The sequence below is a fragment of the Zootoca vivipara genome, chromosome 4, assembly GCF_965207765.1.
Source record: "Zootoca vivipara chromosome 4, rZooViv2.hap1.1, whole genome shotgun sequence".
In the NCBI taxonomy this organism is placed as follows: domain Eukaryota; kingdom Metazoa; phylum Chordata; class Lepidosauria; order Squamata; family Lacertidae; genus Zootoca; species Zootoca vivipara.
In genome coordinates, this window is record NC_142587.1 from 60,498,838 (window position 1) to 60,525,219 (window position 26,382).

Consider the following 26,382-nt stretch of genomic DNA (forward strand, 5'->3'; position numbering starts at 1 on the left):
TCAAAATGCACATCCGAATATGAAATATGTATTTAGGACACCAAGCATAAAAATGTGGTTCTACTTGTAACTCCCACTCCCATTTTAGGGTGGATTTCTTTAGCAGTAGATTTCTAAGCATCTGTGCATGAATTGGCATACTTTGAAAATCTTGAACTTGGCAATACAGCAACTTGACATTAAGTAAAGCTAGAATTGGGATCTGGCAACCTTGCAAATCATATAGAAGCATTTAATGTTGTTTCATTTCTGCTGTGGTTCTAAGCAGAAAAGATTATAATTATTCTGCAATCTTAACTTGCTTCTGCTGATGCCAACATTTTATTTTGCTTAAAGCTTCTGCATGCCTCGGTAATATCTAGAGTAAATCTATGATATCAAAACACCACAAGCAGGGTTTTTTTTTTACATCTCTCCATTTATTTGCAAGTAATTTTATAGCTTCTAATTATATTATATATTTATTGCTTTTCTTGCACAAAAGTTTGACATGGACAATTGCCTTGCACTGCATTTACATGCCCAGACGCGGGGCCTGTAAAGTTTTCATTATATATTAATAAATCCATTTAGCAAAAAAGTATATCAGATATTTATAGAGCTGTTTATCTCACCTCCAGATTTAAAGGTTGTAAAACAATTACAGACTCACCACGGACTTAAATGTGAGAACAGTAACTTATTTGGCTCTTGCTTAGCAAACTGTCAAATGAAAAACAGGTAGGATATTAATCAGCACTTATTGTTTCCCAGACATGATGAACTAAACACAAACAGAAGCTACAACATTTATGAATGCCTCTGTGATCCAGAGGGACTGAACTGAGATTTGTTTTTCTGTTCTCATGGAAGATATCCTTCCCGCCGCCCCTGAACCCTCAAAGGCCTTAGGAAACAATTCTTATGTCAGAACTCTGTAGGCAGGGTGAAATGAATATTGCCTGGCCCCAGCAATGAATCATGCAATCAGGGGCATAGGGAGGGGTGTGATGGGGGGGTGGTCTGCCCTGGGTGTCATCCCAGAAGGGGGTGAAAAAATCCCTACTGGGTGGATCGCCGCTGCGCCAATTGCCCCCACACCCGTTAGATCGTTGATGCGCCGATTAGCCCCCCCCCCCAGGCAGATTGTCAATGCACCAATCACCTCCATGGGCTGATTGCCCCAACCCTGGGTGCACGGCATGTGTGCCACTCCGGGTGCCAGAGTGGCTAGCTCCGCCGCTGCATGCAATTTCCCTTGCTGATTTGGTTCCAATATAGAAACATTATTGGAGATGCAGGGGAAGAAATTCTACTAATATATATATATATATATAGGACCACATTGGCACATATAACCTTGCACTTGAACAATTATGGTGAAATGTTAGGAAATACATTTGTGATACAAGTGTGCTGTGAATACTGGCACAAGTAGTTTGGAGTTTACAAAGTGAGACAAAGATTGTGGATTCAAATCCTACACAGCAGATATTTTTGGAGGGAGACACAGAGGGAAGGAGAAGCCCGATTACACAAGTGGATTCAGGATCACACTACGCTGGATCTCACTCAAGATATGTACTGAAGAATCAATTCTGTTACACTAACATTTTAAATTATCACCTAGCTTGATTGAAATAATGTTCTATACGTGTTCACTCATGGTTAGCAAGTTAGATAGTTTGATTTATAAAGATGTGAGGTCGCAATTTCCAAGCATGATACTGAAGTTGGAAGCTTCGCCTGCCATTTGTACAACTGGCTACGAGGTGCTTTGATACAATGAAACAAAAATAAGAGGAGCAGAGCAATGCAAACTATAGGAAGTTGTCATGATAAATCCCAGTGTAATTTATGATGTTCTAAATTACCCCAATTCCAAACTCTACTCATACTGGTGGATCTTGGGCTTGGATTGCTTCCTAAGCAATTTATTGTTTGACTTTGGTTTTTAAAAAGTATGTTTGGGAATGAGCCTGTGTCTTTAACTGTGTTTGATGTTTTAATTTGTTGGAAGCTGCTCAGAGTGGCTGGGGCAACCCAGTCAGATGGGTGGCATATAAATAATAAATTATTATCATTATTATGTGCAAGCTCCATAGGGTATAATAGTACTTTCAGGTGTATCGTTCCCCCAAATATATATTTTTTCCAATAGGTTTGTTAAATCTAACAACCTTGCTTTTTTAGTGGTTTAACATATGTAAACACTGAAAACATTTAATAAACTTGGAACCCACTGCCAAACAAACACATAATGCCACCTTTGAAGGCAACAACATCATTAATTATTTATTTCTAACACAAAATGTCGTCTAATGAAATACCTGCATTCGGTACCAAAATTATAAATGGGATTGAAGCAAATAGTTGAAAACAGTGAAGGCAGTTTTTGAATTATTTCTCATAAAATACTGGAAGAGTTACTTTGAGGATACCAGCTGTTCTGAAATCTAAGTCTGTTAAACAATCCGTCGAGGTGTTAACAATGCCCTTTGCTTTCCTCTGATTTTAAATGCTTATTTCTTTGAATAAGCATTTCACAACGGGAAAATATAAACAAACCATAGGCATATATTTAATGCTCTCAGTATTAATATGTATCTTCATATAGAAAAGTTTCCAAACAGTAAACCCCGGATATCTCTTTCCTCAAAATGTTGCCTGGCCTTTGACGTCATGGATCTAATTGTAGGATGGATGTCTTCAGTTTTGGATATCCATATTCTGAAGCACCATAGCCACTCTGCTTGGAATGTACACCTAAAAAAAGAGAAGGGGGAAAAACTTACATATTGTTCACAATATGCCTTTGGGATGGGGCAGGATATAAATCTAAATAACGTACTGCAAGTGATCTACTGTTTGAACATGAAATATACATTTAGGAACCGAACTTTCATGAAATGTGCCATCAATATTAATTAAAAGTAGAGTGCAATTATGGATGGGACATGCTTTCTCAATGCCCACAAGGCAATAGAAATGATGCACTTCCTTTCCCTTTGCCACTTCCTAAAGTTAGATCTGGTGATAGGTTTAAATGCAATTACCACTAGAGGGCTCCATGTGATTTACAATCCCCAATTTCAGACATCTGAGGACATTCGGGTCGATACACTGTACAGTGATAAATGACAAACTCTTACTACTGCATTTGAGCTCTATTGTGTTCTGAATTAAAGCTGCTCCAGGTCCATGATGTCATTTCGCACAGGTAAATGCAAGGTATGACACAGCAAGGCACTTGAAAATACAGCGCTGAAGCAGGTTTTATGGTATGGATTCTTGAGCAGAAAAACAAGCCACTCGTTTGCCTTTGCATGTTGAGACCTAAGTTCCTTCACTGGCATTCTCACACTGAAACTTTTAATCTCATTTAATCTGATCCCCTTTTTGTTTTTCTTCTTCAGAAGTACGTCTCTTAACAAGGGTGGAAAGGAACCTGTGGCAGCATATTCCGCACAATGCTGCTTCCGAGCACAGATTAGATTCACAACTCAAAACATGACAGATATGTTCTGTTTACCAATTACCTTGATACGTAGTAGTTTGCAGACTGCTGAACGCAATTGATCACGTAAACTGAACTCAATAACAATGCAATTAGAAAAGAGTCAGCAGATGAGTGAAGATTGCAGCCTTCCTTTTTGACAATGCCAGTGTTTAAGACTTTCCTCCTCCTGGCATTCCTAATATAATGCTATTTTCAGCCATGCTATCTCCTAGCGAGAGTCTGACTGATGGCATGAAAAGCTTTTATAGTCGGCAACCGGAATGAAAGGTGTAAAGCAAACAGCTTTAGGAAAAAAGGAAAAGAACAGCTGATCTTCATCGAACCAGACTGTAGCATGTCCAATGCATCTCAGCTCTCGCCAGTGAACAGAGTGTTTTTCCCCCTAAGGTTTCTGTGATAAATAACTCCTACAAATCTGCTCAGCAGGGAAGAAAATGCGAAATACACTTGGGATAGCGTCATGTGCCCCCAAATGTATGTGCAAAGGGGGAAAAATATAGCTGTAGCTTTTTTTGCACTTATTTACTACTGCAGTTTTAAGTGCCAGAGAATTTATTTCCAAATCGCTTTAGATAAACCAAGTCACACAGATCTAAGCAGCTGGCAGCTTGAAACAAAGAAAATTAGCACAATGTAGAAAAGCTGCTGCATTCTAGACCATCTTTCAGGACCTGTGGAAGATTACTATCAAGGGAACTGGATTGCTGTGAAACAGATACTTCAAGGAAAAGAATAGGTCTGTGTGGCTTAAAATCTGACTAATTTGTGGCTATTAGACACACACACACATAACTTTGTTACCAAGAGATCTGCTTCCACAGAATTGCATGGGGATGAATTAAGCAAGTATGTACTTTAGAAACTGGTATTACACACCCAATTTAGTAATGAAATAAAATCACATTTTGAGATTATTATTATTTTAAGAATGGAAATTGCTTCAAAAAAACCAGCTTTAATTATATTTAATTATAGTATCAGGGTACCTGAAAGGCTGTGTCCCCTGCCATCCAAAAATTAAGATGACACGTGGAAGGCCAACCTAGCCTCATAGAAGAAGCTTGATTCCTTCTCCCTGCTTGCCAAAGAAATGCTCGTCTCCTGCTGCCAATGCCCTAGGACTGCAGAAGCAAGAGTGTGTCCCCACTCACAGACCAAAAGAAGAAGAGCTGCCAACTATTATCCAGGCAAGAAACCCAGCAAGAGAAAATCTGTATGTCTTCGGCTGGATGTAAACAGCTACTTCTAGCTCTGCATTCTGGCTTTTAAAAGCCTTCCCCTCTCCGCTTATTTCCCTTGTGTGGTTTTGTCAGCCTTCTGACAGGGCCTGACACTTAAAAAAAATGATGTAAGCCACTTTGGGAGACAATGTTTTTTTATAAAAGGATTAAAAATATAGTAACTACATAAACAAATGAACTGTATTTAAAAATGGCCTGATGTAAATATATGATTGTTATACAACCAAGCCTACGTCGAGCCTGCTTTTCTGTGTGAAAGATGACAAACAATAAAGCAAAGATCTCCAACCTGAGGTCAAGCATAAAAAAATATGACATTACTGGTCATACAATATTATGACAAATTATGATTATGTGGTTTGCTTAGCACCCTTACACAGGGAATGAAAGAGAAACCCATTACTTCCACAATTGTTCATTTGTTTTTCAGAACAGCTGTGCTGGCTGGGACTGATAAGAGACATGGGCCAAAACATCTGGAGGGCACCAAGTTGGTGAAGGCTGTACTAGCAGCTTGTAGTTACTTTCGGTTTTGTCGCAGAAGAGGGGGGTGACTTCCCGTCCCTTTTTTAACCCCGCTCCACGTCCAAATTACTTTAAATTTGTAATCATTTTGTACTCACGAGGTCCAAATGTTAGATCCAATTTGGGAAGGATCTAGTGCTTAATTGGTTTCGGCTTGTAGCTGCGCCAGGCAGAAGTAGCGTCTACTCAAGAGCCCTCCGTCTTCCACTCGCCCCACTCTCACCCCCTCCGGAATGGAGGCTTGGGGGGGGGGAGGCAAGGAGACAGGATTGGGCTCCGCTGAGACCACGTCTTCCACAAAGCTGAATGTGGAGTTTCTTCTTGGGGGTTTGTGTCCAGTCATGTGCATTACATGTCTGAAGTTTTTTAGAGTATACTCATAGGCACTATGAAGAATCTGTTCAGCTGAAAGCTAGAATGTTCTAATTAATTTTTTAAAAAACTATCTAGGAAGCCTACTTATTCAAGTGATGTATGAATGGGCTTGGTATATAATCCTTAAGAGGTTACAGAAGCATTTATTCTAATATAGCACATGCAGTTTAGGCAGCATTTGCCAGCACTGTTTTTTTGTATCTTGTTCCTGATAAGGACACAGCTGGTAATAATAATAATAATAATAATAATAATAATAATAATAATAATAATAATAATAATAATTTATTTATACCCCGCCCATCTGGCCGGGTTCTCCCAGCCACTCTGGGCGGCTTCCAACAAAACATTAAAGTACAGAAAGGCTTGGTAAGGCTTGGATGAAGAAGGCTATCTGTTTCTCCTTTCACCTTTTGGTTCTTGCACTTTCTGTCTTTTCTCTCTCTTCCTCTCCATTTCCCCCTATCGTCCCCCTTTCCACTGAGGATCTTTAGGGGCAAAAAGCAGACAAACAAACAAACAGGGGAGGAAGCACAGCTCTGAGGATGCAACAATGATACCAAAACATATTTGGCAGATCAGCTTTCCCAATCTGTTCCCTGTTTTAAAACAGTGTATCTTCTAGTTACAAACCCCTGGTCTATGCAAATGTCATTTAAAAAGGCAAACTTAAAAAAAAGAAAAAAAGCCTATATCACATCCTCCAAAGTCAATATATAAATCCTTGTCAGAAAAGTAATGGGTTGGATCCAAAGGACTCCTCACAGCGACTTGATAATTTTGTCAATGCTCTATTACGAACCAGATCTTTGAATCCCAAATATTGATTCTCTGGAAATATTAGTCTCCAAGGACAAACTCTCTTTCTTCCATTAAGGGATTACACAGCTTAGTCGCTTATATTAAGAAGTGCTGCTGAAGACTTGCATACCATGAATTAGTTGGGCTTTTTAAATCACTTTCACATGACAATTTTCCTGAACAGTTATCACACAAAGGGGGAAAATGTATGTACTACTGTCACGAGGGATGAATTCACACACAAGAAACATGCATTTTCATAATTTTCCTACTGGTTATTTTTTTAAAAAAACAACATTTGTATACTGTATTTCTTTATAGCCATTTGATTTCGGTCAAACAAAGAACTTGTATGGTGAGGTACGTTAGATAAGACTTAATGACTTGCCCAACACCACTCAAATTAACTGGGAAGGAGCAGAATCAGAATTGTTAACCTCAAACTAGCATTTTAGTTGCTGTACCAAATGGGCTCAGTATACCTGTAAAGAGGTCTGTGAGAAAGGATATTTAGACAAGATGCCTGTTAAGGGTCCTACATTTCAATTAGCTTCAATTGTTCTAACCTGGCCCCTTTTTTTTAAACAACACTTATGCTTCTGACAGTATCTGGACATAATATCTGCCCAAGACATTCGATTCTCTTTTATTCCTAGGGTGGAAAATATTCTATTCAGAAGACTGATGTAGCATCCTTCATTGTTGACTCCTTGTCAGTTTCCAGCACACACAAAGACAATAAAATATAACAAAGGTTGAAAACTTTCTCCCCCAAAAGAAGAACCATCATCCACAGAACCCTTGCACTGTCAAAAGTGAGCTTTTTGTTGGCTTTTACCCAAACCATTGCCAACTCCAAGTATCAATTCAGAATATCCACTGTCTCACCTATAACACATGGGTAATAGCATATTGGTGGCAATTTACGCCAAATCCCTCTTTCAGTTGGTTCATGTAGACGTTGAAAAGTACAGGGCACTAGGTGGACACTTGCAAGACTGCAGGGATTGTGCTGTTGTCTCTCAATAACACCTTATGGAAATGACACTTCGGGCAGGAGTGGAATTACCTTACCACTGTGCCTCAAATGCCATGTTCACAAAACTAAAAAAAGAAGCCATGGCTGAAGGCCACTGAAAGGTCCAAGATAACTATCAGGGTTATATTCCACCTGTCTTTCATTAAGGCGGAAAGGCAGCTTCTGTGCCAAAACCAGGCCTAAAACTGGATTGAAACAGGTATAGATAACATCTTACCCGAAAGGAACTTTACAGAAAACACTCCCAGGAATACCTTACTCAAGAAGGCACCATTTGTGACTGACTGGATAACACTCCATGGCTGATGGATAAGTTTCTTCACTACCATCGCTGTTCATCTCCCATCCTGCTCCATTCCCCCCAGATGCCTGATAAAACAGGGAGCTAACTGGATCTGCGCTCTGGGTGAGGGCACTTAGTTATGATCGTGTCAAGTGCCTGAGTCATCTCAGCATTCCAGAGAGAGATTACAGCTCTGGCAGGACAGCTGTGCAAAGTGGAAACTCCCTAAGGGCACTCAAGTATCTTATCAGATTCCATTAGCCTCTGGGAGCAGACCGTTCTGATAGATTCAACATGCCATCCTCCAGGAAGACAAAGAAATTAGTGAAAAACACAGCTCCTCCACTTAGCCACTCATTCAAAGTGTGGCCTGCCACATCAAACTAACGGCATGAACATTCCATTGGGTGTGCAATGAAATGTACAAAACAGCAAGCATTTGTTCTGAAAAGTACCTGAGCTAATGTAAATAAATGACCACATTAATTCGTGCATTAGAACAGGTGAAAAAAACACAGGTGAAAATAAAAATACAGCAAAATGAGAGGCTGCCATAGAATAGTACACAGAAACGATCAACTAATGAATGCACGCCATGAATCCATGGAAAATATGTAAATACAAAATGGTCAGCATATACTTCTCACCCCTGAAAAGTGGATATTTGCTACTTTGTTGTACCTGTCTTTTTCCAAAAAAAGAGTCAAGAATGGCTTACATAAATGTCACAAGGTATCTCCTATCCTTGTGGCTTACTTGCCTAGGATTACAAGCACTTACCTAGAGGACTTAATTCTGAGTAGACGTTTAGAGGATTGCACTGTTGAGCTGTTCAACTTCAGCGGTAGAACTGTGCCATATACTTTCAATACCTATTAAAGACCAGTCCCTCCCACACTTCCTGACTTATTATTTATAAAGCTCCTCGCTGGATTCAAATACATACTTCTTACATCAGAATAAGACTCCTTCCGTAAGAGGAAAGGAACCGTCTTTGGAGCCAACTCACTGGACTACAAGAAACATGTGCATTATTATATAATAAAGGAAAAATAATGGCAATTGAACAAAACTTGACATTGTATCTGCAGCTCTCTGTATTTTTTCCAATTTGTTAACATAGTTCGTGGAACGTGATACCTCCGAATGAGCACAGGGCTCCACAAAAGGTATTAGCAGGATAGACAAAGTGCTGTTGTGCTCATGTCCAGCTTGCAGGTTTCCTACAGGCATCTAGTCAGCCACTGTGAGAACAGGATGTTGGACTAGATGGGCCATTGGCCTCATCCAGCCATCTCGCCTTATGTTCTTATGTAGAAGTACACAATAAACCACCTACAGCACCACCCTCCATTTATATCGCAGGTAACAAAAAAGAAAAAAAAGTAGGGTTTACCTTGAGTTAAGGAATTGGCAAATAAAAACACGTTTATCGAAAAGGTTACCCCTTACATAATTAAAAACAGTTAGCAAATGAGTACCATTTGGTTATAAGTACCGAAGTAATGATGAGCGACCTTGAAAGAGATAAGTCAGGAAGGCAGCAAAAATAGCAAGGAAAATATTATTTGGATTAGTGATGAGTGGAGAAATGAGGCATTTGGATAATTAACATGTATCTGAATCCCAGCTAGCCTTGTTGGATTTTAAAACTGTTAATAGCTTTAAAAACTGTTCCTGTATAACCAACTGTGTGTCTGCCCATATGCCATTACCGTAACTGCAGTAAGCAACTTCTCGGTGTAATGAACCTTACAACTTCAATTTATCACTTGCTTTTTCTCACGTATTTTTCACAGGAAATTCTCCTCCCGCTTTCCCCCTTTCTTTCCCCTCAGACAGATTTAAAGTAGCCTTATCCCACCACAGATGCTATTTGGATCACAGATACACTTGGCATTTTATGTGGGCTTGTTGATGTTGGTTTTGTTCTGGTGCATGGAAACACCTAAGTGCTTCAAGTGTATGGATCTTTGCAGCCTTAGCTAAAGTGCATAGCCATTATAAAATCACTTCTAACAGAATTACGCAAGTTTGGTTCTGTACTGTTCTTTCATCTCCTTGGGGCTACAGGTACTACCCTCAACTCGAGACAGAACATAGTTACTGCTGGAATTATATACAATATAATTTTATTTAGGGTGGAGTCAATATCTTGGTTTTTATTTATTTCATATATTTATAGCCCAATATGGCTGCATCATCTGCTTTCAGACCATGCCCTGAGGTTCTTGCTCATGATGAGACATTGGCATGTTTGGGATTTGCAGCAGAATGCCCACCATTGCTGATTATACACCATGGGAGTTTCCAATGAAACACATATTTTAGATCACCTGCATGTGTCAACATAGGAGCTGTTTGCTCTGCTTGAATCTTTCTGCTATGCATGTCCTCTCCACTGGTAGTCTGGATATGGCAGGTAGTTCCAGGAAATGAAGGCCCACTTTTGGACAGGAACCAGAATCAAGCAAGCTCCCCTGCTCTCTTCAACTTCGATTTTATGAGAATGGAAATGACTCTTTCCCCCATTCATGCATTACTCATCTGTAGATATTGCTGTAGATATTACTCATCTGTAGATAGTGGGACTGTACTTTTAGTCCTGTCTCTGACATCACATTACCTTCCTCAAACAACTGTCTGTTGCCAAAGTTGTCTAAAGCGGAAGTGTGCTTCTATTCACATGTAGGAGCTCTGTGCAACTGGGACACCCGCATAACTCAATGTCCAATTACATGGCACCCCTACATGTGAACAGGAGTGTTTGAGGAACTGTCCTTGCTCCAAAGTAATCACAGTGACACCCAGTACATGAGTAATATGCAAACATGGCTTAAGATATAGTAGTTGGTTCCTGGATTCTCTAAAGAACTGTGTGATCCACATTTCTCCTTTTTAGTTGCTGCTGATTTGTGAATGGGCAGATTCCAGAAAGTGGTGTGTAGAGCTCTGCTTACACAACAAGGGTCCTCACGCCATTTCTGCTGGATGGAATTGCTCTGAATAATATGAGCTGGGTGATAGTGATAAGGCTGGGGGTGGGGAGAGAAATGAACAGAATTTTGAGATCTGCTTGTCAGCTGATCAGGGCTCCTTCAGCTCACAGACATGGAACAAAAGTGTTATTTTTAGCAAACCACTACAGAAATAACATTTGTTTCTATAAGTTCAGATGCACAATACATGGCCTGCTGAGCTGGAAAAATAAGAAACTCCCAGATGCTCTGTCAGACCACTGGTCCCTCTGGCTCAGTATTGTCTACCATGATTATCTGTGGCCTTCCAGGATTTCAGACAGATAGGGCTTTCCCCAGCATGACCTGGAGACACCAGGGACCAAACCTGACTCCTTCAGGTAGTGATAAAGCTGACTCCTTCAGATAGTGATAAAGGGATATCAAATCCAAACTACTCCTCCTCTTCTTCTTCTTCTTCTTCTTCTTCTTCTTCTTCTTCTTCTTCTTCTTCTTCTTCTTCTTTTGCATGCAAAGCAGATGCTCTACAATTGATCTATGGTCCTATGGTGGTGGGATGGGGATTAAAATTAAATTGGCTCAGGCACTGAAGAAGAGGATCCTGCCCTTCGGAGGGGGGGGGGAAGTGCTACAGTTTTGGCTGGCACACTTTTATCTGCAACTTTACCTCCAGGTAGTATGTGTGCTGTCGTCCTCGGGGCTGGTGATCACTGGCACTCAGTGAATTGGGTTGCTGAAGGATATAAAGGAGAAGTGTGACCCACACTTTTGGGCTTTGTAACTAACATAGTAGTGCACTTGCCATGCCACAACCTGCAGCTACTTCAAAACTATATTAGTTCATTCATTGCTTGCCTTCTATCTCCCTGCCCACCCTACATGCTTTATTTCACATGCACTTGCCAAGATCCTTCTTTACCATAGTTTTAGCCCCTGGGAATGATTATTTTCTACTATGCATCGCCAATATTCATGCCAACTTGCAAGTAAGGTATGGTTAATAAGACACACAATTATTATCTTACAATATTAGCTGTGTTAATGTTTACTGCTAGAATAGTGGAAGGGGAAATGGGATAATGGTATTATTGTGTTGTTTCTTGGGATAAATTTGATTTTTGACCAAAACATAATATTTTGTTGCTTTGGCTTCTGTTGTGTGTATGAAATAGATGTTGAAGATTCATTCCCCGTGTTTGCATTCATGGGATAGTTGTCTATCACATGGTGGTGGATGTTTTCATCCCACAGAGTCGGACGTGACAGAAAGAGGATGTTTGTGTTACTGTGTTTCCTGAAGTGGGACTATTGTCCTTTGTTCTTTCTCTTTGCTGCCTGATGCTAGAGAGAGAGGGAGCCATGTTGCAGTGCTATGTGTGTGTTTATATGTAAATAAAATAGATTAGCCAAATGCTGAGTTGCTGAGGTCTGTTACGCAAGTGTGCCAACTCTGCGGATCATCAGTCACTGTGATGTTTGGGCTGAAGAAAGCTTTTGAAGCTCTCGAATGATCGACCAGGAGGGAGGGAACATGCCAGTCAGGCTTGTGTCTCTGCCAGGGTTCTACTCGAGAGTAAGCGTTCCTAACAATAGATACTTAATTTTCCACTGAATGCAAAATGTAGCAGCAGAATAAATATACATTTCTTCCAGAAATGGTAAACTAACAATTCACAATGTTTTAAAGGTTTAAAGTGGTACAGAAGTTAGGTAACCAAAGCTTCCTATTTCCTCAAAGAGAAATTAAGTTAGAAACAATTTAGGGATTTTATTAACAAACGTTAGAATGTTTAACATGGTATGGTAATTGTAGGATAAACAACTTGATATTGGCAGAGTTACACCTCTAGTCCATACAGAATGGGGCTGGGGGACACTAATTAGTGATGCCACAAAGGTTCAGAATACAAATTTGCCTATGTTGAAATGGTTAGATTCAATATGAATCAAATGCAATTTCTCTGAAAAGTTCTAATATAGCTTTAAATGCAAAACAAGAATCTGCACACGTTCAGTGTTTGCTTGGCTTGGCAAAGTCATGCTTTCAAATTTCATCAATGTCTGTCAAACCTCCTCCTTGAACCCCGCCCCCCCCCAAAATCCTACCCATTTGATAGTAGTGTATAGAAAGGCATGACAATTTCTTTATTCCAAAAATGGGCAGCCTCTGAATCGGGCCATTTCTGAAGCACCAAACTAAGGTCCAAACCAAGTTTTCTGGTTGGTGCATACCCAAACTGAACTATGAGCCAGGAATGTGGTCAACTATCTTATCCTAGTTACAGGTATCCTGTAAGGCATCCTAGTTATCTTATCCTGTAAGGCCTACAAGACTGGAATGGATGCACCCACTGTACTAATATTTGTGAGAAGGGCTTCAAATTTATAGTGATGTAACCATTTTCTTCAGTAAGTTGCTAAGAAAAGTGAAGATAGTAAAGAGCCCATATATAATGTAAATGCATAAGTAAATTCAGAGATAAATCCAAGTGTACTGGAAGAACTCAAAAGAATGATCTACAAAAAAATGCAAGCATGTACAGAGACTATTCACATACCTCTTTGGATTACAGTATTAAAGTATAGCCAATATAGTGAGCTGATAATTTGTATGAAATAAAGTGTATCAGGGTAATGGGATATGATTATAAATGTAAAATAGAACTGAAACAATGGGTTGTATCCAACTCAGAGTAGATGTCCTGAATTTAATGGACCTAAATCAGCTGTCTATTAGGTCTCCTCTAAGTAGGACTAACATTGTGTGTAAGCCAATGAATCAAAGGAGCAAAAATATTCTCCCCACATACTATCATGTTTTTAGGTCACCAAGAAAAAAAGAGAGGTATGGTTTAGTCATTGCTAAGTATACCTGAAAGGGAAAATAATTCACGGAACCCTAAGAAAAAAGCATATGTATCTACAGAACTTTGAAGAATTGTCAAACTAGTAATTTGTTACTCCTTGTTTAGAATCATAGAATCATAGAGTTGGAAGAGACCACGAGGGCCATCCAGTCCAACCCCCTGCCAAGCAGGAAACACCATCAAAGCATTCTTGACAGATGGCTGTCAAGCCTCTGCTTAAAGACCTCCAAAGAAGTAGACTCCACCACACTTCTTGGCAGCAAATTCTACTGTCGAACAGCTCTTACTGTCAGGAAGTTCTTCCTAATGTTTAGGTGGAATCTTCTTTCTTGTAGTTTGAATCCATTGCTCCGTGTCCGCTTCTCTGGAGCAGCAGAAAACAACCTTTCTCCCTCCTCTATATGACATCCTTTTATATATTTGAACATGGCTATCATATCACCTCTTAACCTTCTCTTCTCCAGGCTAAACATACCCAGCTCCCTAAGCTGTTCCTCATAAGGCAGGTTCCCTAAGCCACTACTGGAAAAATTAGGATGTTGAGGCCAGTTCATGCAGCCAGACTCAAACACACACAAAGCAAAATTCAAAGTTTATATGTAAAAGGAAATAGAAAAACATGCAAGTTACTGAGACATGAAAATGCGACAATTCAGAATTAAACAGCATGAGAAAGAAAATGCACACTAAAATGGTTTCATGCTTAGTTATTTCAGATAATTGTTGTATCTTGTTCAGTTATACTTGATAGCATATTGAGGAACATTATTGTCCAACTATTAGTTGGCCCAAGTCACACCACATTCACTGATGACCTTTAGTTTAATCTTAAGATTTTCATGCAAACTTCAGTAGTCATATTTCAGAAACAAAAGGCATAATGCAGGTTTTAATGGGGAATTTAAAATGTTAACTATCACTGCAGACATACCTTTGCAGAAGTGAAGTAGAAAAAATGTACTTACCAAAAGAGAATTAGGCAGACAGTTATGTCCATACTCCTGTGAGAAGAATTCTGTATTATGGTCCAGTCTGCTATGTCCTGCATACTCCGGAGCATCAGAATCCAGTGCAATTTTATACTTAAGGTAACGGTTAAGGAATTTACACTCGGTATAAACTGAAAACATTTCATAATAAATGGAATCAAAGCAACTTAAAACAACCAAAATGAATTTTTCATGTAATATAACACCTAAAGATCCCAACTGTGTTTGCCACACTACTCAGAACATTACTTTAAAAGAAAAGTGCAGTCTATTCCCCAACTACATGTAACAGAATACTATCAACTGTAGCAGCAAATGTATCCCTTAGATTTACTAGTCATCTATTTTACTAAACGTTTAGTAAGAATATAATCTTGCAAGCACTGTTATTTTGTAACAATGAAATTGAAAATGGTGGTTCTTCCTCACCCGGATTCACAGAAAAGTTTCAAATTCACCCTCTTTTGTGACAGAGCAGCACTAATAACTAATAATCATTCACTGTGGGTGGGTGGGACCCAACATTAAGGTATTATCAGAGTAGACCCATTGAAAATAAATGCACTGCTAAGTATGACTTATTTGGATATCACGCTTTGCATGTAACAACAACAACAACAGGGAAAACAAATTCTCAATGGAAAAGTCAAAGACCTAGTTTGCATGACACAGTAAACCAAACCAAGGCTTATCCAGACCAGGCCAATGTGTGGGCTCCCAAAAAGAAGCTTTGTCCCAAACCACCATTCGACTTTCTATCAGGGAAACCAGGCCAATGAAGTAATGGCAATTTAAAACTATCTCAAGAACTGGCTTTGCTCTCAAAAAGTTTTACTGGCAAAAGAAAACAAAACAAAACCTAAGAGTGAAGAGTAACATGTTTGGAACAATGTTCCACAACCTTAATTTTGAGCTGGGGAAAAGACTTTCTGATGGAGCCTCCACAAATAGGATTAGAGCAGAATGAAGCCATGCTTGTTCTTTTGATGGCTCAAAGTGCTCTAAGGCTTCATTGTTTGTTCAGCCTTTTGATCAAGTCTGAGGATTGCGATGCTAACGGAATTGGTATCATTTATATCTTTTGACACAACTCTCTCAGCTGAATTGGGCTTTAGCAACAAGTTACAATGGTTTTTATTTATGCATCCAATCATCAGGAAGGAAGTCTGAAATACTGCATAAAGATGATAAAATTGGAAGTCTGGTTGTTGAGAAAACAAATAAATTTATTGCCATAGGGTTGCATAATTCCATGATTTGTCATAAGAATGTGGCTCACCTCAAATGTCTTCATTTCCAGTACTAATCCAATTTGTTTCTGAATGATGCCACATGATAACTGTTTAGGTTTTTTTGGGGGGTGGGGGGGTTATAACATTTATATTATTTATGTTATTGACATTCCATAAAAATGGTTTATTATCTAGCACTTTGTTCAAAACAAAGAAGAGATTTTAAGTTAAGACAGTTCCAAGTTGTGATGAATCATGAGAGTTTAGGCTATATAGTTCTATTGATAGTACTTCTGTCCTATTTTTAAAATCCACTAGTGTGATTTTATTTTGGGGGAATTACCAGCCTGGGCTGCCTGTAGACTCTTCCTTACCTCTGAACCAGTGGGAGTCCTGCCCCAAGCCTTATAGTTGCGTGAAGAGGGAGAGGGAACGATTTTCTTCCCTTTTTGAACATTTTTATTACAAATATACACAACATATGTAAAACATAACAAACACATTATAAATATTGATGAATAATATATTATTAGCAAAAGGTGCTAGCTCACTATGAAAACATTGAACTTTTTTAGCTGTGGGAATATTTGACATTTTTATTTATATTTTGTGTTGCTTTTTTGTAGTTGACCACCCTGAGCTTTTTGGAGGGGAAGGCAGGATTAATCAATAAAAGAAAATAATAATTTGACATTTACATTTTATTAATAAAGATGAATATACGCAAGATGCTTCATCTGATATCTTAGCAACAAGAGGATTCTAGCATAGCAAATGCTCTGTAATTAATATCTGTATTAGATTGTTGTTTCATATAATAAATAAAAGGCCCCCACAGTTGCTCAAATGTTTGCTTCTTTTGTCTGTCTTCATGTAAATGAGCAAAATCTGTTAACTTGACCTTTGAAGCTATTTACCGCATATAATCCTTTCCTTTTATGTTGGTGCTAGGCAGCATCTATTTCGGAGACAAAACTGTTTTTGCTGCCGTTAAAATATATGTGTGTGTGAATGATTTCTATCATTGCAACATTTCAGATGGAAGGGTTTGCCCTCCACTCCGCCTGTACTGCAATCCTGCAGAAAAAAATGGTACCACTGGGTAAAAGGCCTGTAGAAGGAAGCTTGTTGTATGAGTGTGGGCTCTCTTCATAATATGGAACCAAGATCATGTGGAGATATTATACACATACAGCAGGCTCTGCTGTACAGGCATCCGCTGCCCCAACGTGTGACCAGCAGGGCCACTGAGCCTAGCTTCCCCCTTCAGAATATTGCAGGAAGAAGTCAGGTCTCTGCTCTCCTCCTCCACACAATTACAACCACATTGGGGGAAACGCCACAGATGGTTCATAGTCTACTTTTTGCTCTCGAAGCAGCAGCTTTATGACTTCAATAACCAAAGCCTGCTTCCCAGCTAAATCTTTGTACTCGGTGTTGATCGTTGACAGTTACACCTGGCACAGCTGCCTAGGAGAAAATGCTGCGTGGTATCGTCACTCTACATTTCCATGTTGCTCAAGCAAGCTCTCATCACCACATGGGCATACTTAACTTCCCATACCATGGCCATGAGTGCCAACATGCTTTCTGCTAGAACACAAGAGTAAAAAAAAAGCCACACGTGCAGAATTAAATGACTTTCAACTTCTTCCCTACTTTTCCAGCAATGACAAACCAAACTGCACCACCCCAGTCATGACTCCAACTGATGTAGCAACAGCATATATAACAACCATCAGGGCTGATCATTATGCTGTTTGACACCATTTCCTAAGGTTTAAATATGAATTCTTGTTGGGTCTCTCGCTATGAAAAAGTACGTCTCCCATCTTTGTTTTCCAGCAACCGTTGTTAGTATTCATGCTTTGATGCTCCAGCAAACAGAGATGTTTAGATAATATATTCATATTGCACAGCCAAAGGATTGAGATATGCTTTTTGCATTCCTGTTATCTTTAGTTTTCACCTTGTTAACTTGCTTTTCCTTCCATTGTACTTCAACCAATATATGCATATATAAAACACAAACCTGCACCAGTTTCACCATGTGATGAAGCAGGCTTTTGCCTATAGAAACTCATGTCACAATAAGCCAGTTGGCTTTCAAAATCCCACAGCACTTTTGTCTGTTTGAAAGAAGCAACAGAACATACAACCACCCAAACTGTCCAAGACTCCAGTCCTGGGGCTTCCCAGTACATTTTTAAAATTATTTTTGGAGCGCACTCCCTGATACCAAAGTGAATAGGTAACTCCAGCTCCAGTGTGTACATCAGAGCATCTGTGGGGATACTGGAGATATTGGACTATCTAAAATTCTAAAAGAGTTAATATTAATATAGGTCATACCTAGTTTTAGGCTGTAGTTTTTTCCTCAGTTTTTAACTGCTAGCTCTATTGCCTTTCATATAATGCCAAGCTCTGAAAGCCGGAAAACCTAAAACACTGGCACACTCTATTTTATAAATATGCCTAAATGGCTCCTTGTTTTATTGCCACAGACCACACAGAGACCTATAAAGAACAACTTCAGATAGTCTCTCTGGTGCCTTTTAAAACTCAGCACCAGCAAATGCTTCTACTGTGTCACTGTAGTTTATGAATGTGAGCATAATGTTTCCCGCCGGCATTTCTACAGTATATGTTACATTTTATAATTCATCATTGTTTCCGAAAGCTCTGACATCTTTAAAGGCTGCTTTAAATTTATTTACCAGCAAATGAAAATGTTTATAGCTTTGTTAATTTTAAGAATAATATATATGGTCACATCTCCCTAAGCAAGGCTATGGAAGTATATTTACCTAATGATATTTTCCTCTTGCTCCACTCTATATCTCTCTCAATTTGCTGTAATAAAATTACTCATAAACATGTTAAGAAAATTTTTCACAAATGGAGAAAGGAACGGAAAAACAGTTTTCATACAAAGAGACCCAAACTGTCCAAAATAAGTTCATTGTGGGTTCAATTCCTTTAGCATTTGAAAATATCTAAAAGTCTGGTGGGGGAACTGAGCAAATTTCCCTATTTCCTGCCTAAAAATCAATGAAAAGGTTTCTGCATCGCACGTGTGTCCATGGCAGCGTCACATGATATGGAGTTGATATACCATATTGGCCTGAATATAAGCCGCATCAGAATATAAGCTGCACCTTTAAAATTCAAGGGGGGAGGGAGAAAAAAAAAGACAATACCCAAATATAAGCCGCTCCCTTAAAATTCTGCAGGCACTCACACCTGTTCCTGTTTTACTGTATGTCTGTTTCAGCAGCAATATCGTAAATGCCAAATTTTGTAAGGTTGTGAATTTAAGCCGCACTTTAACTTTTCACAGTCGAAATTTGGAAAAAAAAGTGAGGCTTATATTCAGGCCAATACGATTATGTGGAAGCCACGTAACACTTCCTGCACATTGTATAGGCAGCCCTACCATTGCAGCTACCACAGGAAACTATTAATGCAGGCTGAGCATAATATGACCACATACTCCCAAGTCTCTGCCTGTCCTCCCTTCAATCACCCTCCAGTAGTATAAACAAGAGGAAGATGTAATGCAACTGCATACAACTTCATTCAGCCTGAGGGCTCGCAGTTGCAGACACCAACCTTAGATGGAACGTGTCAACTATTCCACTGGAGTTTCTTCATAGGCAGTGAGATTATGCATACCACACAGAAATTTTTTCAATAACCAATAAGACTAATTCATTCAGGTTCCTCAGACCTGGACAGGTTTCCTTTATAATTATTTCTGTCATTCATACTTCAAATGAGGTCTAAGAAGTACTTCCATTGCATCTTGTATAATACCATTATTTTCATCTTCTACTCTAGCTCAAGTACAGAAGAGAGACAAAAGAGAACCCACCTGAAAACAAAACAAAATGCATTATCTTTACTGTTTGTTATATATAACAAACGAACAAACCCAATGAACCCATGCATGGAGTGAGCTTAAAATGGGAATCTTGTGATTATCTATTATATGTCGCACTTAATTATTATGCTTTTGATGTTTCCAAACTAATTCTTAAAGCAAAGCATTATTTTTCAAAAAAATATATCTTATGCCGGCTTAATGACGCATAAAGCATCATTAGGTAAATTCAAACCACATATAAAGCAGAAAATTAGTATTTCACCCGTAGCATAAACGATAATTGTCATTTATGAAGATTATGATACGGCATAATTAAGACCTTTTGTTTAGAGAAGGCTGATGAGAATTTATGCCCAATTGCTGAATAATGTGGCATGCCAGCATTGATCAAAGTATTAATGGGGGAACTATTAGCTTCCTTCCTTTCTGATTTCATTTCTGTAGACATTCGTCATGAATCTTAGAAAAGAAACGGTTCTGGTCTGTCACAGATAAAACAGACCTCTAGGAAAATATTTTAATGACAAGTTTCAACAGCTGTAATAGTCTCGGAAATGACTGTAGCTCTGAGAAAGGGGTGGAGCACAGCAGCATAGCACATACTCTGCAGGCAAGATGTCCCAGGTTCAATCCTAGAGGTCAGGTTCAATCCTAGGCACCTTCAGTTGGGTTCAGCCTCTTGAAAGTCCCATGGACTGCAAGAAGATCAAACCTATCCATTCTTAAGGAAATAAGCCCTGAGTGCTCACTGGAAGGACAGTTCGTGAAGCTGAGGCTCCAATACTTTGGGCACCTCATGAGAAGAGAAGAATCCTTGGAAAAGACCCTGATGTTGGGAAAGATTGAGGGCACTAGGAGAAGGGGACGACAGAGGACGAGATGGTTGGACAGTGTTCTCGAAGCTACGAACATGAGTTTGACCAAACTGCGGGAGGCAGTGGAAGACAGGAGTGCCTGGCGTGCTATGGTCCATGGGTCATGAAGAGTCGGACACAACTAAACGACTAAACAACAACAACATGGAGTCTGTAGAACAGATCTTTTTTCACAATAAAACTATTTTTTAAAGAAAGTATTTAATTGCAACCTCACAACTAATGAAGCCTGGCCAACTTTTCCCAGGAGACTGGAACTTTTCCCATTTATCTAAGCTCTCTGTACCACAAAATGTTGTGAAAACAACTTAAATGCATCAGCAAATACTGAATTTATTCACTCTGCTTTTTTTAAAAAAATTAAAGTTTTGCTTACCAGGAGTTGTCGCTCTACAAGGTGTCCTCTGAAGCTTTCCAGAATATTCCAATATCTCACCTTACACATGTGCAGTTCTAGACCTGGGACTGTGCAGATGCCACAACAAACTAGTAAAAAGCATGCCGCTCGACTACTATGTTACATGAAATCTGAATTTCATTCTAAAGCCGTCCCCGCCCAGACAACATTTCAATAGTAGGTGAAAAGTATTCTCATTCACTGATATTAACCTTAACAGATGAAGCACCTTGATGGAGCTTGGCATTTGGCTGATCCTAAATTAAATTCTTTGTCTTCATTTTCTATAAAGCTTGAATTCTAATAACCAGGGACAGTTACATAACTGCACTTCAAAGCATCGACCAAACCAAGCAGCTACAAAGCAACATTTTTGCCTTGGGCAATCACACTCCAGTGACTCATTCAAGTGACCTTATTTGCTCATTAGAAGCTCTAGGTGCAGGTTGCAAATGTCAGGGAGCTTAAATTTACATCTTCAAGAAGTACAGCTACCTGAATTTTAATGCTAATCTTCCTGAGATCTCAGGCCATATTTAACATTATTTACTTTGCTATCCAGTGACATACTGCTCCATCCCTACTATGAATCTGCATTAGTATGCCTTCACCCTAGTTATTAAATTGTTTGATGCTTCAGGTAGTATGCAAAACTAGAAAGCTTGCAGCTGAGGTAACTCTTTCTCTTTGACCCTTTGCAAAACTTTTTTTTTTAAAGCATCAACATATGTTTCATGCACTGCAGTGACATTATCATGCACACTGGAGGTAAAGGAACAACCCATTCTTTAAAAAATAAAATAAGCTGGAAGAAGGAAATTGGAAGTTCACACATCTGAATTGGTGATGAGACTATATTCTGCTTGCTGGAACAGCTCTTCGGACCAGAAAGCACAAATAAAATTAAAATTACAACATGGGGCAACATCTCTTGCATGTATGGGAAACTGGAAATGTTCTGAACCCTCTGGTGGGAAATGTTAGAGGCGTGTGGGTTTGTGGATTTATAAACCCACCCTTCACCATGCTGATCTCAGAGAAGGCTAAAAACAAAATGCGGACCTAAACCGAGTAAATTAGCACTACATGTCAGCAACACATAAAAATATCATGGGTGAAATCCAACACTGCATGTACCTTGACATGTGCAACAAGACTCTTCCCCTGTAAAAAGATCCAAATCCTCTTCTCTTCCAGAGTGCCCTCAGCTTTTTAGGATTAACACACACGCACACACACACTTAAAAAATTATAATACGTTAAACAGCAGGCAATTAATGAAGAACGGGCCAGGAGGACTGTCCCTCTCTGAAAGCCTGAGTAGTGAGAAGAAAGCAAAGTGAAAAAGACTTATGCACAGCACGGTTTAAGGCAAAAAGCATATATGAAAAGTTAGTTAATCATCTAGGAATGCAAATTAAACAGCCACTAAGGGTCATTTAGTAAGCAAACGAGAAAGGACAGCAAAAGCCCTTCACATTATTTCTGCAATTCCTTCATTTTTGTGTATACCAAATTTTAAAGTTCTGGTAAATTTTCTATCCATAACCTTTTTAAGTCCATAGTATCTCAAACGTCATCATTTCTCGCCAGAGGGTTGAACATACATTTCCAAGACAGGACTGAAAGCTTCAACTACTTGGATGAAATTCACAGCCTGGGTCAGAAAAAAGCAGGAATGAGAGACCTTCTCAGTGTAAGCTGACAGTGCTAGCTATTCTTAAAAGCATGACTGTGTGGATGAGTTTCTCCCTAATGTTTCACGTCCAATGGCACCATGGCTTGATCAATACCTGTCTAGGCACTCTAGATGTTGCTTTGAATGCATTTCTCATATACTGTATAAAGTTCTCTTGCACTGTAGGCGACACAGTATTACAGCGATATGAAATGCTCATATATGGGTGCATTTGTGAAGTCAGGACAGAAGCTCTGAGACACAGGACAGGTGCTTTCTGCCATAACTTCCCTGTGGTAGAAGCTGGTTAAATGAAGACACAGGTAACTGTGAGAGTGAATGTCACACTCAGAGTCAGAATTGTGCTTGAAGTTTCACACTATTAGAGGCAAAACCCTGCAGGGAAGTAGTGTGGCAAAAATGGCAACAAAGTTCAGATTATGCATACTGTAGTACTTTAACGCACGTGTGTTCCCATGTGTGTGTTTCCTGTTGAAATGGGTTTAGCCCATTTGTAAGTAATACAAGATACAGTCTTCTCTGTGGAACGTCTTTCCCCATAGAGTTGCATTTGTCCCACTATCCCCATCAACATTTCAATTTAAATTAAATATGCACCTGTTTGTCTAGACATGTGGAGATAGGCGATTCGGGTTTGATGGCCTAGTATAGTCAATGTCTGTCCTACTGAGTAAATTGTTTTTAGCTGATATTATTTTCTACTATTTTTAAAATGACTTTTATTTTAATAGGCTAGAAAAAACATTCTATTTTTGACTACTACGTCGTACAGTGCCCTGGGCTGCTACAGGAGGAAGGATGGAGTACAAATAAATAAATAAAAATAAAAGATATCTTGTGCATTGGTTTCTCCATTAGATTTATTTTCCCCCTCTCTTAATATTAAAAAGTCATGTTGAATTTTATGTAAGCAATTATTTGTGTTGAGAATGCCTGATGTATTTTCACTTCATTAAATCCTAATCTGATTTCCACTGAGTCAAAATAAATGTAGAGAGCACACAAGAAACAGTGGCAAATGCTACCACTGGGTGCATCTCTCAAACTAATTTTCCAATATCATTTGCTTGAATAAGAATTCAATTTTGCTTTGACTACGCTTATGTTCAGTTCACAGTGTTGGGACTGCATTGATGCCCTGGAGAAACTAGCAATGGACATAGCTACCAAGTTCCAGATTGAAAAATCTGGGACCAGCAGCAGCGGCACGGCAGCGGAAGTCGCTTTTACTCGACTTCCGGACATGAGTAGAAGCGAATTCTGGCGTCACTCTGCCCATTTCCAAAATGGCCGTGGCGCCAGAAGTCACTTCTACGCACTTCCGGACATATGTAGAAGCGACTTCTGGTGCCGCGCCCATTTTGGAATTGGCAAAGCGGCACCAGAAACATGGCCGCCGGCAGGAGCTGCTTTACGGGAGATAAATCCACTCGGGAGACCAGCGGGAAACGGTAAGAAAATACGGGGGTTTCCCGGGCAAAACGGGGTACTTGGCAGCTATGGCAATGGACCAAACTCATTGAAAACCACTGAGACCTTTCACTTGCAATTCACAACAGGAAAATAGGAGCTAGGGAATTTGACTCAAAAACTGTACACCAGGCATCCCCAAACTTTGGCCCTCCAGATGTTTTGGACTACAATTCCCATCATCCCTGACAATTGGTCCTCTTAGCTAGGGATCATGGGAGATGTAGTCCCAAAACACCTAGAGGGCCACAGTTTGGGGATGCCTGCTGTACACTATATAGTGGTCTAGCATAATTCAAGGTGAAAAGTAATTCACACTGGATTCTATTGGTCTTCATCAATCTCATATGCTGAGAGTTTAAATGCATACTAAAATACAAATAATGCAGAAATATTTGGGTTCTCTTTCCATACACATATATAAAGTAGGCTAAAATTTAGCTTTCATCTGCAAGCCCTTCTACTAAACACCACCACATGGAAATGATGTCATGGAATAATTCATAAACATTCTACATAGTTTGCCTCTCCAAGGACAACAACCTCCATTATGGGAAGAAACAGGGCAGCCAGGGGCTGGCATTTGCATAGGATCGCTTAGAGCAGTGGTGGCAAAACTCGGCCCTCCAGATGTTTTGAGACTACAACTCCCAAGATTCCTAGCTAACAGAACCAGTGGTCAGGGATGATGGGGATTGTAGTCCCAAAACATCTAGAGGGCCAAGTTTGGCCACCACTGGCCTAGAGTTAGAGGAGCAAAGAGGCAAGGAATAGTGCAGCTAAAGGAAGGACAACAGTGGGTTTAGAAAAATATGCTTAATAAACAGACTGATGCAAGAGGAAGAGGTCTTATGGGCACACAAGGTATAGGTTTGACAAAGGTGGACTGCAAGGATGAGAGGAAAGTGGTGTGCATGTGGGGAAATCTCATGCAGATTCTACGAACAGCTGAGCTATAAACTGATGGAAGAAAATGAGAAAAGAAGGATGCTTTGGAGATTGGGTCCTGCTGCCAAGAAAAGCAAACACAGAGAGAGGCTTAAAGAGACATGCTGGAAGCTGTTATCATCTCAGGAACCAGTATTCATTTAAAGTCAAAGCCTTCACACAACACACACAGAGAAGAGAAGTTATGGATGGGCATTATAAAATACCTGCTGTGGCCCTTTGTCCATGTTGGAAACTTGACTTGCTACCAATGTGATGAGGCAGAGCAAGAAATAAGCCTATTTACCAAATAAACTTTGGCAATGCATACAAAGTTACTGAATGCAAAACAACAACAACAACAACAACAACAACAACAAAACCACCAAACATAAAAGCTAAAATTTGCTAAATCCTGGAAGGTACTAATTTTCAAGGTAATTGGCAAAGCTGTCATTAAAAGAGTGAGCCAAGGACAACAAAATTATGCATGATTTCACAATGATAAGAAAATACTGAGAAACGACGTAAGGCGCTCCAACGTTGCTATCACAGTAACAAATAAAGGGTACAAGGCTCTGAATGCAGATTTGGATTGAGGAAGGCAGGCATGGAGTAAATTGGTTCCTGTCCCACCCTTGCATGAACACATCCTTGCTAAAGGCTGTGCATTTAAGAGCCTGGGGAAGGAGTCAATTCCCACGCAAACTGACCCAGACTAGAAGTTCCAAATTAAATGGTTTACTTTCCAAGTGAAGGCCTTGTATAAAATGTAGTCACACCCCAAGCCACACACAACCCCCCCCCCCCAAAAAAAACCCTAACAGCAAGAGTCTGAACATTCTTACTCAGAAGTAAGTCCTGTGTGTCATGGGGCGTACTCCCAAACTGATATTTAGGACTGCAGTATAAAGATTTGTAACTGTCTTTGCTCAGATGCATCGTTTTTTACCTATGTCTCTTTCATCACCGCATCTCTCTATTATCAGCACACTGCTGAATTTTTAAACTCCCTTAGGCAGGAATCTTTTTTCTTTTGCTTTGCATATAGAGAAAAGAAACTGCATATTGGTGGTGCTATATAAATCACATTATCAGCTACAACTGGAGCTATGTGAACCATACCACTATAAACACATTTCCCACACATTTGTGTCCATCCACATACTCAAGGATGTTATCTTATGCATTTTTTTCACATTGTTCAGCTATTATACAATTAATAAAATGCAAACATACTGCACATTTACAAGTGTAAATTTTGTTCTAATGGAGAGCCAAAGTAAAAGAATTTAAATT

At 39.4% G+C, this 26,382-nt stretch overlaps 1 protein-coding gene across 2 annotated transcripts in view; it reads right to left on the reverse strand.

Annotated features, from left to right (window-relative positions):
- Window positions 1-397: 397 nt before the first annotated feature.
- GBE1 (1,4-alpha-glucan branching enzyme 1) overlaps window positions 398-26,382 on the reverse strand; it is a 162,434-nt gene continuing 136,449 nt past the window's right edge. Inside the window, exons 15-17 of one of the 2 annotated variants that reach the window (XM_035114820.3) lie at window positions 14,574-14,691; window positions 11,409-11,474; window positions 398-2,745 (exon numbers count right to left, since the gene is read on the reverse strand). In XM_035114820.3, coding sequence (XP_034970711.2) covers window positions 2,689-2,745; window positions 11,409-11,474; window positions 14,574-14,691 — 241 coding nt within the window. In that variant the 3' untranslated portion in view covers window positions 398-2,688. The remainder of the gene's footprint in view (window positions 2,746-11,408; window positions 11,475-14,573; window positions 14,692-26,382) is intronic. The other variant, XM_035114821.3, reaches the window with a different exon arrangement.